The sequence below is a fragment of the Euleptes europaea genome, chromosome 7 (assembly GCF_029931775.1).
Source record: "Euleptes europaea isolate rEulEur1 chromosome 7, rEulEur1.hap1, whole genome shotgun sequence".
Classification (NCBI taxonomy): Eukaryota; Metazoa; Chordata; class Lepidosauria; order Squamata; family Sphaerodactylidae; genus Euleptes; species Euleptes europaea.
This window is the reverse complement of record NC_079318.1, coordinates 92,426,650-92,440,328: the sequence shown is the minus strand read 5'-3', so window position 1 is coordinate 92,440,328 and position 13,679 is coordinate 92,426,650. Positions and strand designations below refer to the sequence as shown.

Below are 13,679 nucleotides of genomic sequence, written 5' to 3'. Positions count from 1 at the left end.
TGCCAAATCTTTCTATGTAGTACGGTCCTATTATTTGTTTTCCATAGTACCTGGAGGTTGGCAACCCTAGGAGGTAGAGAAGGATAGTGCCCACTTCTCAGATGGCCACACTCAGAGAGCCCTGAAGTTCAAAAAGGATGTGGTGACCTCGCAGGGGGACATTTGTAGCTGGCAGCACATGTACAGTTGCAAGCTACGCAAGGACAGATGTTAAGTCGGAGAAGGGGGAGAATTTCACAGGGAAGATCTGAAGGGGTCTCAACTGAAGTAGGCAGACTTCAAAAGAAAGCTCTTTATTCTATAAAAAGTAATGATCGATCAAGTACCTGGAAACTGATTGAGTCCTCAGCACTGGTTCCAAATGCTGAGCATTACAATTATAGGGTCTTTTGCATCATCAGTACATCAGATGCTCATGTACATATAAGGTACATGAGGCACTGTGGCTCAGTGGTAAAGCATCTGCTTGGCATGCAGAAGGTCCCAGGTTCAATCCCCGGCATCTCCAGTTCAAGGGACTAGGCAGGTTGGTGATATGAAAGACCTCAGCCTGAGACCTTGGAAAGCCGCTGCCGGTCTGAGTAGACAATACTGACTTTGATGGACCAAGGCAGCTTCATGTGTTCATGTGTTGCCAGGTCCCCCCTCACCACTGGCATTGATGGGGTGGGGGCGTAGAATTGCCAGATCCAGGTTGGAAAACTCCAGGAGATTTGGGGAAGGAGCCTGGGGAGGGCAGGGACCTCAGTGGGGTAAAATGCCACAGAGTCCACCCTCCAAACCAGCCATTTTCTCCAGGGGAACTGATCTCTGTAGTCTGGAGATGAGCTACAATTAGTGAATGGGAATTAGTTTATAAGGGAGAGGGGAGCCACAATGGGCAGACTGGCACGTACTCAGGGACAAGATAACAAAGAGCAGGATGGGGAGAAGACCATAAAACAGAAAGGAATGCAGACATCCTGTCTCTTCTGCCAAGATAAAGGAAAATCAGAGGGCAGCTCGGCCTCTCTTGCCAGGCTAGAGGTGACTATAAACCATAAAAAAGGTGGCAAAGGACAAGGGAATATTTATTTATTTGTTAGATGTATACCTCGTCCTCCCCAGCACAGCCAGGCTCAGAGCAGCTTCCAACATGAATATGACGTCCAATACGTAGCAGCATTAAAACATGTAACTAAAAACTGTAAAGAGCCCCATGGCGCAGAGTGGTAAGCTGCAGTACTGCAGTCAAAAGCTCTGCTCACGACCTGAGTTTGATCCCAACGGAAGTCGGTTTCAGGTAGCCGGCTCAAGGTTGACTCAACCTTCCGAGGTCGGTAAAACGAGTACCCGGCTTGCTGGGGGTAAAGTGTAGATTACTGGGGAAGGCAATGGCAATCCATCCCGTAAACACAGTCTGCCTAGTAAACGCTGAGATGACGTCACCCCCATGGGTGACTACCTTTATCTTTAAAAAAAAAAAACTGTAAAACTATTAACCTATTCTACAAAAAGACAGAGCCTCAACCAGTATCAGAGGAACATGCCTATTATATTAGGTGCTTTGGAACACAGGCAGGAGAATGCTGCTGCAGTTGTCTTGCTTGTGGGCCTCCTAGAGGCACCTGGTTGGCCACTGCGTGAACAGGCTGCTGGACTTGATAGACCTTGGTCTGATCCAGAATGGGCTTTCTTATGTTTTTATTCAAGAAAATAAGACTATTTAATATAGAGACCACAGCCCAGGTTTTCAAGAGGGAGCTAAGCTGTACCATTCAATGAACTGAAAGGTTTCCCTGGAGGAAAGATACGAGTGGCTGCAGAAATTCTTAGTGTATGAAACTTCTTGCTGTGAAGCTGGCTTGCAAAGCGGCCTGTAATGGGCCAAGGAATCTTTGTAAAGCACATGGTTTCTACCTCATAGAGATCAGTGCCACCTAGAGCATTGGGAAGGATGAGGAGATCTAGGATAAAGAGACCTCTTGGGTGGGCACTGTCCCCAGCTAGGATTGCCAACTTCCAGGTACTAGCTGGAGATCTCCTTCTATTACAACTGATCTCCAACTGACAGAGATCAGTTCCCCTGGAGAAAATGGCTGCTTTGGCCATTGGACTCTACCGCATTAAATTCCCTCCCCAAACCCCACCCTCCTGAGGCTCCGCCCCAAAAACCTCCCACCAGTGGCGAAGACGGACTTGGCAAACTTATCCCCAGCACAGATGGGACTTGCCACAGGTGACTCAGTAATGAAGAAGAAGAGTTGGTTTTTATATGCCAACTTTCTCTACCACTTAAGGAAAAATCAAACCGGCTTACAATCGCCTTCCCCTCCCCACAACACCGTGTGAGGTAAGGTGGGGCTGAGAAAGGTCTAAGAGAGCTGTGACTAGCCCAGGGTCGCCCAGCTGGCTCCATGTGTAGGAGTGGGGAAACAAATCCAGTTCACCAGATTAGTGTCCGCCGCTCCTGTGGAGGAGCAGGGAATCAAACCCCGTTCTCCAGATCAGAGTCCACCGCTCCAAACCACTGCTCTTAACCACTATACCATACTGGTAAATCTGGCCTGGGTTGGCTCTTGGGGAAGAGAGGAATGTCTTTCTAAGGCTTTGGGCTGTTCCCCCCTTCTTTCATTTGCTTTATGAAATAAGCAAATGTCACATAAATGCTTCAGGGCCTGTCCTATAAGGCCCTGCTTCCCCCCCCCCTTTTTCCAGGCATTCTTGCTAATGTGGCCACTGTAGTTTCTGTTTGCTGCGCAGACTTTTGCTGTGCTTAACTTCTCTTTGGCAAGCTTCCTTGATGGTCTCTTATGGAGATCTGGGTTTGTTGTTTTGAATGAACCTAGCTGTGCAGAAGAAGGAAATGCAAATATCCATTGTCGAAGGCTTTCACGGTCAGAGTTCATCGGTTCTTGTAGGTTATCCGGGCTGTGTGACCGTGGTCTGGGTATTTTCTTTCCTGACGTTTCGCCAGCAGCTGTGGCAGTCATCTTCAGAGGAGTTAACACTGAAGGACAGGGTCTCTCAGTGTCAAGTGTGTAGGAAGAGTAATATATAGTCAGAAAGGGGTTCAGCTCAAACCCAACCCCTTTCTGACTATATATTACTCTTCCTACACCCTTGACACTGAGAGACCCTGTCCTTCAGTGTTACTCCTCTGAAGATGCCTGCCACAGTTGCTGGCGAAACGTCAGGAAAGAAAATACCAAGACCACGGTCACACAGCCCAGATAACCTACAAGAACCAGCAAATATCCATGTTAACAATAATATAATGGTAATTAAATTACACCATAGACCAGAAGTGCATTGAGCCTGCCGCTCTAGCCTTACCCGCTTTCTCCCTCTTATTAAATTCACATCCGGTCCTGACTCCTCCCGGTCTATCAATCACCCAACCACTTCCGGCCTTTTCCTTCGGGCCTCTCAGAGGCGCGACAGTCACACAGGCCACGCCCACCGTTTCCCCCTCCCCTTCCAAAGCACCGCCCATCAAGACTTCGCTCCACCTTCCCACTCATCGGAGCCTGTTTTTCTCGTGCCCCACTTTTTTCCCCTAATCTGTCCAATCGGGAGGCGCGCGTGAACTAGGCTTCGAGCCAATCGGAAGGATTCTGAGGCAGAAGTGGGCGCGCTTAAAAAGAAGGGAGGCGGGGGGCCAATCGGGACGTCGCAGGGGCGGTGACGTAACGCCCCAAGCGCCAATCAGCGCTACCGGCGGTGGCGTTTGAAAGCGGCGGTTGGACGGTCGGGGGGCGGGGACAGAGTGCGCGAGGGAGAGGGAGTGTGTGAGGCGGCTCGCGCGACTCCGCCCAGCCCTCTAACGGACTCTTCTGAGAGGTTCGGGGCGCGCTCGTTCGTTCGTTCGGTGGTCGCTCTCGCGGGGCCTGCCGGGATACGTGCCGAGGGGCCGCTGTCGTCATGTCGCATAAGCAGATCTACTATTCGGACAAGTACGACGACGAGGAGTTCGAGTACCGGTGAGAGGCGGGCTGGAGCCCAAGGGGGCGTGGCCTGGTGGGGAGCTGAAAGCGGGGAAGGTGACGTTATTGGGGTTCCAAGGGGGCGGCCGTGGTTGCTATAGCAACGCCCTCGAAGCTCCGAGTGGCCTCTTTAGACTAGGAAGTGCCGAAATGGAGCTTCCAGGGCCAGAGGCAGTCTACTTCTGAATGCCACCGGGGGGGGGTAACGACGGGGGGCGATCTGTGGAAAATAGGACGCTGGACTCGGTCTGTGAATCGAAAGTCTGCTAAGTTCTTTAATAGTTGCCTAGCAGTAGAACATCTGCGTTCAGAGGCAGTCTATCTCTGTATGCCACTTGCTGAGGAAAGAGAGTGAGGTGGAGAGGCTTTGGCCCTCATGACCAGTGTGTGAAACAAGATGCTGGACTTCATGGACCTCTCATGTGATCTGCAACGGCTATTCCTATGTACAATTCAGCATTGTGTAATGAAATTATAAATGTCGTTTATATGTGAGTGACTGGAGGGAAGGTACACATTTGAGGGGTAATCTCCATGAAGAAATGTATAATAATAAACTTATACCTTATTACTCATATAAATTAGTATATTTTTATCCTTTTCTTCAAGGAACTCAGAATGACACATGTAATCCTAGTCCTGTTATGTTGCTTATCAGGTGTCTCATCCAATTGATTTCTTTGACTTACGGTTTAGCTCTGTTCACGTGTTCATTTATAGTCTCTCACTGAGTCTCAAGTGTAAAATTGTAAAAGTAAGAAATAAATATGTTGTTTCCCCCTATTGAAGTATGGAGTGTGTGTGGGGGGGTACGTGTCTGGAAATCATTGGAAAAACTCTCCTAGTAGTAGAGCTTGGGTATTTCTAATGAAGTTTTAAATTAATATTAAATTTTTAAAAGATTCCCCACAATAAGTTGGAACCAAATTTAAATTTTAGTACTGCATTTGGTATCTAGTGGCCAATAAGATAGAACAAAGGCAGATTTCCTTCTTGTATCTTAAGGATTTCTTCAAGGAACTCAGAATGACACATGTAATCCTAGTCCTGTTATGTTGCTTATCAGATGTCTCATCCAATTGATTTCATTGACTTACAGTTTAGCTCTGTTCACGTGTTTATTTATAGTCCCACTTTCTCACTGAGTCTCAAGCGAGTCAAATGTTATGGTGAGCACATGTACATCTGTTTGTGAGGAAGAGCCAGTGTGCGTCCACAACAAATGAAACTGGGGACGAATACATGGTTACAGTCACATCTTCATCTGTACAGGTGTGGAATGTAACATAATGCATGTACAGTATAAAGAAAAATCAAGTATACTGTACATGGGTTGTACATTAGTTCACTGAAACTTGTGAACAAGGCTTATGTAATCTGCCTTGAATCTCTGAGAAAGGAAGATTTTAAAAGTGAAAAATAAATATGTAGTTTTCCCCTATTGAAGTATGGAGTGTGTGTGGGGTGTATGTCTGGAAATCTTTGGAAAGACTCTCCTAGTAGTAGAGCTTGGGTATTTCTAATGAAGCTCTTTGTGGGTTGGTTTGAATATTAAATTTTTAAAAGATTATTCCCCACAATAAGTTGGAACCAAATTTAATTTTTAGTGCTGCATTTGGTATCTAGTAGCCAGTAAGATAGAACAAAGGCAGATTTTCTTCTTTTGCCTTAAGGATTTAGTAGTCAGTGATACATTGCTTCTGAATGTGAAGGTTACATTTAGCTGTCCTGGTTCATACATTGCTAGATCTATGCTACCTGAGCAGGTCTACTGAGCATGGGAAGATGCTGTGGAGGCCTGCAGTCTATTGGGTAATAAAAGATAATGTGAAACCAACAGTTCTAACTAGTTGCAGGTCCCAATTTGTGTCTTTTGCCCATTTGTGCTTTGCCCCTTGTGCTTAAAGGGTTAGAATCTAACCCTAACCATTAGATCCCATAGATCTGTTCCACTAACAGCAGTTCTTCCACTCGCAAAAGGAGTCTTCCTCTGACTCAAGAGGCTCTAAGATCAGTGCCAACCCTATACGATCACAGTGAGCAATGCTGGTGCCGCTGTGGCGCAAACATCTAAAGATCCTGTTGCGTGCTTTGGGTGGTGGAGGCTCTTCACAACCCTCAGAAGAGCTCATGTTGCTTTCCTTCATGCACTTGAGGTGTATTCTTGCATAGCTGAGTCTATTGAATGTGTTAAGCTTCCATTCTTGTTTTGGTCTTAATCCCTGTTTACAATGGGCAGGTTGTAATAAATAAGCAAGTAAAGGAAATGCATCTGGGTTCGATAGGGCACAAAAGGTTTGGGGAGGGTGTCTCACTCCATTTCTGCTGATTTCAAACCCTCTCTGCTTTTGCTCTTGCCGCAGGCATGTGATGCTGCCCAAAGACATTGCGAAGCTGGTTCCCAAGACCCATCTCATGTCTGAGTCAGAATGGAGGAATCTTGGTGTGCAGCAGAGCCAGGGATGGGTTCACTACATGATCCACGAGCCAGGTGGGTTGTGGGGGCCATCTTTTGATGTAAGTGGAGGCTGGAAGGAGAGAGAGAGAGACTCTGCTGTAGGGCAGGGAATGCTGAGCGACACCTGGTCTTGGAGGAACGGGAAATCTGGGTAGGATACGAGGCCATTTGACCCTTCCCTGTTGAGGGGCAAGGAAAGACAGCATCACGTTAGCGACTTGAAACACCAAACAAGACTTGATCTTATAGAATCATAGCATCCTAGAGCTGGAAGGGGCCGTACAGGCCATCTAGTCCAACTCCCTGCTTAATGCGTTGACGTAAAATGTTAAGGCTACATGGGTTTGAGTCTGGCAGTCTTTTTTTCAGGCCCTTGGCAATATGGTCCAGATTCTAGCATCTTCCCTTGAGAAAGAAAAATCAGAGTTATAGACTTGGAAGGGGTCATATAGGGCATCTACTCCAACCACCCATGCAATGCAGGATCAGCCTAGACCTTCCCTGACAAGTGTTTGTCCATCCACTGGTTAAAGACTGCCAGCGAGGGGGAACTCACCACCTCCCTAGGCAGCCGATTCCACTGCAGAACTACTCTTACCGTTTAAAAAAATCCTAATATCCAGACAGTACCTTTCCATCCATAGTTTAAACCCATTATTGCAAGACCTATCCCCTGCTGCCAACAGGAGCAGCACCCTGCCCTCCTCTAAGTAACAGCCCTTCAAACGCTTAAAGTGAGCAATCACGTTCCCCCTCAACCTCCTGTTCTCCAGACTGAACATTCCCAAGTCACTCAGCCTTTCCTCATAGGTCTTGGTCTCCAGGCCCCTGATCATCCTCTTCTCTGCACTCGCTCCATTCTGTCCACATCCTTTTTGAAGTGAGGCCTCCAGAACTGCACACAGTACTCCAGGTGCAGCCTGACCAGTACAGTGGGACTATGACACCTTGTGATTTGGATGTTATTCCTCTTCTGTAGGTGGAATCACAAGCTGGTTGTTAATAAAGATGCCAGTCCACAGGAGCAGCCCTTCTCATTGTAGTTATGCCACCCATAGGGATGTGATTAATCTGGCAAAATAATATTAATCTTGGAGCACAAGCAGAGAGACCTTCATCTCCACTAAAGCAAGAAGCTGCTTGAGCCAAGTCACAGTTGCATATAAACAAGGTATCTCCTTTGCGTAAGCTGGAATCTGCAAAGAGGGCCAGGGACACATGTATATTGGAAAAATCTCATCCGGAGAAGCCTCTTCCAGACCCTTCTACTTACAGAATGAAAAAGAAGAAAAGTTGGTTTTTATATTCTGACTTTCTTTGCCACTTAAGGGAGAATCAAACCGGCTTACAATTGCCTTCCCCTCCCCACAACAGACACTCTGTGAGGTAGGTGGGGCTGAGAGAGCTTGAAGAGAGCTGTGACTAGCCCAAGGTCGCCCCGCTGGCTTCATGTGGAGGAGTGGGAAAACCAACCCGGTCCCCCAGATTAGCCTCCGCCACTCATGTGGAGCAATGGGGAATCAAACCCGGTTCTCCTGATCAGACTCCACCACTCCAAACCACCGCTCTTAACCACTGCACCAAATGAAAGCAGTCATTGCAGCACTGTGGGCTAGAAACTTGTGAAAACCAGGTTGGGATTTGTCAGAAGTTGGTGGATGCCTTGGGCATTAGAAGCCAAACTTGTGAACGTAGTCGTGGTTGTATAGTGGCTCTTTGTTGCCTGGAATATGTTTGGAGAAATCCAAAGTGTGCTGGACGGCCAGGCCCTGAACTCTGCCTGAGAGCCTTTAACATGCCGTTTCCTCTGTTCCCTACAGAGCCTCATATCCTGCTTTTCCGAAGACCCTTGCCAAAGAAGCCAGAAAAGTGACTCGTGGGGTCAACGTTCCTCGGAAGGTTTAGATACAAGCACCTTTTTAAATTAAAGCCCTGTGTTTCTGTTTTTTAAAAGTTTGACAAATCTTTCGCTGCGTCTGTCGAGAGAACGCCCCTGGATGAGACCCACGTTGTGCCTGGCTTTCCTCACTTCAGAACAACCGTCTATCCAAAGGGACTGAATTGGCTGATTAAACAGACTTCATAACAGTTGAAATGCAAATTATTATTTTTTTGACACTGCCTTTCACAGCTGAAGGTTGCTGCTTTTTCACACAGTGGGTCCAGTTTGATTTTTAAATCCGGGAGTTCCTCAGTGTGTTTCTCTGGTTTCATTTCTTTTTAATATGTGTGTTTTAAATCTCATTTCAGGTTCTCCTTTTGGAACTTTTTAAAGATATTCTATATATGACTGTTCTTAAGGCTCTTTCAATAAAGCATCAAGATTTTACCTCGCCTGTCTTTTATTCTTGAAACAAAATCCTGGGGAAATCCTGTTTGTTGCTTAAATGCTAATTATGTGCAGGTTGAAGGTTTGGTGAGCTGTTGATGAGCAGAACAGCTAATCACTTCTCTGGCTAGAAGAGAGGACTTCAGACCAAATCACTTTGCCAGATCTTTACACAGAGATGGTGATGTGTCTCTTTAAAAACTCTAGGACACAGCAAAAATATGGGGGATATCCCAGGTTCAATCCCCAGCAGCCATAATTCAAGGGTCTTGGATCTGATTGTGAGAGAATGAGGTAGTATCGTGGAATTGGAAGGGGCCATACAGGCCCTCTGGTCCAAACCCCTGCTCAATGCAGGATCAGCCTAAAGCATCCCTGACAAGTGTTTGTCCAGCTGCTGCATGAAGACTGCCAGAGAGGGGGAGTTCACCCCCTCCTTAGGTAGATGATTCCATTGCAGAACTACTTACTGTAAAAAAAAAAAACTTTCCCTAATGTCCAGCCAGTACCTTTCTGCCAGTAATTTATACCCATTATTGCGAGTCCTATCCTCTGCTGCCAACAGGAACAGCTCCTTGCCCTCCTCTAAGTGACAACCTTTCAAATACTTAAAGAGCAATAATGTCTCCCCTCAACCTCCTCTTCTCCATACTAAACATTCCCAACTTCCTCCGCCTTTCCTCATAGGGCTTGGTCTCCAGGCCCCTGATCATCCTTGTTGCTCTCTGCACCCGCTCCATTCCGTCTTTTTGAAGCGAGGCCTCCAGAACTGCACACAGTACTCCCGGTGCGGCCTGACCAATGCTGTGTCCAGTGGGACTATGACATCTTGTGATTTGGATGTTATGCCCTGTTGATACACCCCAAGACCTCATTAGCCTTTTGGACTGTACAATGTTAGACCTCAGGGATGTATTTACATTTTGGGAATGTTTCCTGCTACTTTGTGTGGTGTATTTTTATTCAAAGACCCACCTGCCCACAGTGGTGCAGTTCATTAAACTGCCTTATTCTCCTACATTTTTAAAATATACATTAGGGGGGGCAAGTGTTGAACGGTAAACTTGTTGGAAAGTAACTGCCTATTAAAAATGGCCAGTAAAGGGATATGTGGGCAGCTTTCTATGGTGGGGAGGAGTCCTAGCTCAATAGTCAGAGACCTTTTTTCTGCGTGAAAGGCTAGAGAGACCTGCATTCAGATTCCCACGTGGCTATAAAGGTTCATGTGAAGATCATCTTTGTGCCTCATCTGACCATTGAGAAAGCCCTGATTAGGTTATCCTGCACACAATTTAAAAGCCTCTAATGTGTTAAAAAAATTAAACTGCAAATTTAAATTCAAGAACCAGCAATGAGTGTGCCATAAGTGAGGGAGATTAAAATATTTTGAGAGGTTGCTTCAGCTTAAGTGGATGATTGGTTGAAGTGGCCACATCTACAGAAGAGTTGGTTTTTACATGCAGACTTTCTCTACCGTTTTAAGGAGAATCAAACTGGTTTACAATCTCCTTCCCTTCCTCTTCCCACAACAGACATCTTGTGAGGTAGGTGGGGCTGAGAGAGTTATCTAAAAGAACTGTCACTAGCCCAAGGTCACCCAGTTGCCTTCATGTGTAAGAGTGGGGAAACCAGCCCAGTTCACCAGATTAGAGTCCACCACTCGTGGAGAAGTGGAGAATCCAACCCTGGTTCTCCAGATTAGAGCTCCTAACCACTACACCAGGCTGGCCAGGCCACTAAGGACATTGCTTCACTGATAACGGCCTGGGTTGCTGCACTGCAGCCTGTGTGGCTCACATAACTGAATGCTCCTCCATGCAACAAAATACCTGGGCCTAGAAAGCTAGCAGGTCAATGCTGGTTTTTGACGTGTGGCAAGGAGATAGGGTTGCCAGGTCCATTTTCGCCACCAGCGGGAGGTTTTTGGGGTGGCGCCTGAGGAGGGTTGGGCTTGGGGAGGGACTACAATGCTATAGAGTCCAATTGCCAAAGCAGCCATTTTCTCCAGGGGAACTGATCTCGATCGGCTGGAGATCAGCTGTAATAGCCGGAAAGCTCCAGCTAGTACCTGGAAGTTAGTAGTCAAAAACGGCTACAAGTGCTACTCAGGAGTTTTGGTAATTCAAAATAAAGGCACTAGCAAAAATACACCCAATAAGGTAACTACAATGCAAAATTGCTATTAGTAAGAATTTATTCTCAATATATTTTTCTAACACAACCTCAGTTGAGCAGATAGAAAAATAGGCGTCGTCATACTGGGTCTAATGTAGACCACTTGTAAAAATATTTTTTCTATCTGCTCAACTGAGGTTGTGTTAGTAAGAATTTATTCTCAATATATTTTTCTAATAGCAATTTTGCATTGTAGTTACCTTATTGGGTGTATTTTTGCTAGTGCCTTTATTTTGAATTCCCAAAGTACCTGGAAGTTGGCAACCCTAGGGAGAGAGAAGCTGTATGGAGCTTCTTTGCACTGTTTAATGATAAAGGGCAGGCGCGAGGCCCACTTCGGTATAAGGCATAAAATACACGAGCGCGTTTGGCTCTTTTAGCTAATCTTCCAAATTGCACCCGTAGAAGACTTTGACGCTCATGACTGCACTCCTTATGTGATTTGGTCTTATATTGAAAAGCCTGCTGGGAAATGTAGTTTTCCCGGGATGTTCTTCCTCCTGGCCAAAGAGCCAACAGGCGGGTACGGACGAAATCCTGTGACCAATCATATGTTTCAAATAGGCATTAGTTTCCCCGCCCTCCTTTCTTGGTGTCCAATCGGTGAGGGGCGCGATGGTTGGAACAGCCAATAGGAAAGCAAGGCTGGGAGTGGGTGGAGATTCAAGCCTCGTTGAGCTTGGACGGTGGGTAAGTAGGAAGGAAGAGAGGAGACGATGGGGGGGAGAAGAGATGCTCAGATGAGTTTGAGCTAAGCGAAGCTCAGCTGCGGGTTTTATGGCCAAGCAATCATTCCTGGAGCGTCTGCAATCACGGGAAACGAGGGTGCCTCTGAGCATGTGCAGGGTGCCTTCCTTTCAAGTGAAGGGTGGCCTTCCCATAAGGTTTAGGGGGTGGGGGGCGGGTTGGGCGGAGGAAAAACGTATTCGTGCAGGCCTGAACGCTGGCATTTGTAACAAAGGTCCCTACTTTGTAACAAATTGTGTGTTTGGGTGTTAAGTGCCGTCAAGTCGCTTCCGACTCATGGCGACCCTATGAATGGAAGTCCTCCGAAATGTCCTCTCTTTGACAGCCTTGCTCAGATCTTGTAAATTGAATGCTGTGGCTTCCTTTATAGAGTCAACCCATCTCTTGTTGGGTCTTCCTCTTTTCCTGCTGCCCTCAACTTTTCCTAGCATTGTTGTCTTTTCCAGTGACTCTTGTCGTCTCATGACGTGACCAAAATACGACAGCCTCAGTTTAGTCATTTTATCTTCTAGGGTCAGTTCAGGCTTGATCTGATCTATAACACACTGATTTGGTTTTTTGGCAGTCCAGGGTATCCGTAACACTCTCCTCCAACACCACATTTCAAAGGAACCTACTTCCTTCCGATCTGCTTTCTTCAATGTCCAGCTTTCACACCCATACATAGTAAGAGGGAATACGATGGCATGAATTAACTTAATCTTCAGTGGGTAGCCGTGTTAGCCTGTCTGCAGTAGTAGAAAAGGGCAAGAGTCCAGTAGCACCTTAAAGACTAACAAAAATATTTTCTGGCAGGGTATGAGCTTTCATGAGCCACAGCTCATTACCAATGCTGATTTCTCCACACCCATCTCTCCCCTGGATATCACAGACTCTTCTGCATACCACACCTAATCCCATCACGCCTGCTATTCACATTTACATACTTTTAATATTTACATACTAATGCTTGTCTGAATTCACTCTCCTCTACTTAAAGATTCACATTCTAGCTGTATCTGAAGAAGTGAGCTGTGGCTCACGAAAGCTCATATCCTGCCAGAAAATATTTTTGTTAGTCTTTAAGGTGCTACTGGACTCTTGCTCTTTTCTATAACTTAATCTTGGTGGCCAGTGACACATCTTTACACTTCAGAATCTTTTCTAGCTCCTTCATGGCTGCCCTTCCCAGTTTCAATCTCCTTTTGATTTCTTGGCTGCAGTTTCCCTTTTGGTTGATGATGGAGCCAAGGAATAGCAAGTCTTCAACAATTTCAAGTTTCTCATTGTCAAGCTTAAAGTTGTGTAATTCTCCTGTAGTCATTACTTTTGTCTTCTTGATGTTCAGCTGTAGCCCTTCTTTGGCACTTTCTCTTTTAACTTTCAGCAGTAATCATTTCAAGTCTTCGCTATTTTCTGCCAGTAATGTAGTATCATCGGCATATCTCAAATTGTTAATGTTCCTCCCTGGCTGGAAATCAGGTTGGCAACTTATGGTCTCCTGCTGTGCGGCTATGCCTTTGACAGCCATTTGGAGCCCATGATCCTGTTTTGCTCCATGGTAGGACAGGCTATTAGTCGACCTCTAAAAGCTTAATTTATACATGAACACATGAAGCAGCCTTATACTGAATCAGACCCTCAGTCCATCAAAGTCAGTATTGCCTACTCAGACCGGCAGCATCTCTCCAGGGTCCCAGGCTGGGGTCTTTCACATCACCTGCTTACCTAGTCCCTTTAACAGGAGATGCCGGGGATTGAACCTGGAACCTTCTGTTGGAGTCTTTATACAGAATCAGACCCTTTGTCCATCAAAGTCAGTATTGTCTACTCAGACCGGCCCCTTGTGGAAGCTAAGTGGGGCTGGGTTGAGTCACTGGCTGACTTCGATTCCGCCTGGCATTCCTGTGAAAGCCGCCTTACATTCCCTAGTGGAAAGAAGACAGGATTTAAATTCAAGAAATAAATTGAGAACTAGCGTGTGGGTTGTGAAGCAATGTCCCTTGTTGGCAAAAATCTCTATTTA

At 46.3% G+C, this 13,679-nt stretch overlaps 1 protein-coding gene across 1 annotated transcript; it reads left to right on the top strand.

Annotated features, from left to right (window-relative positions):
- The first annotated feature begins 3,858 nt into the window (after positions 1–3,858).
- CKS1B (CDC28 protein kinase regulatory subunit 1B) lies at positions 3,859–8,366 on the top strand. Its single transcript, XM_056852346.1, has 3 exons — positions 3,859–3,962; positions 6,329–6,456; positions 8,244–8,366. Exons 1-3 carry the CDS (start codon positions 3,904–3,906, stop codon positions 8,294–8,296), a joined length of 240 nt encoding a protein of 79 aa, XP_056708324.1. The 5' UTR covers positions 3,859–3,903; the 3' UTR covers positions 8,297–8,366.
- The last annotated feature ends 5,313 nt before the right edge of the window (positions 8,367–13,679 follow it).

Coding starts and splice junctions, on each gene's coding strand:
- CKS1B (XM_056852346.1), top strand. CDS start 3,904: ATGTCGCATAAGCAGATCTACTATTCGGACAAGTACGACGACGAGGAG. Junction 3,963..6,328: donor GACGAGGAGTTCGAGTACCG/GTGAGAGGCGGG, acceptor CTCTTGCCGCAG/GCATGTGATGCTGCCCAAAG. Junction 6,457..8,243: donor CTACATGATCCACGAGCCAG/GTGGGTTGTGGG, acceptor TGTTCCCTACAG/AGCCTCATATCCTGCTTTTC.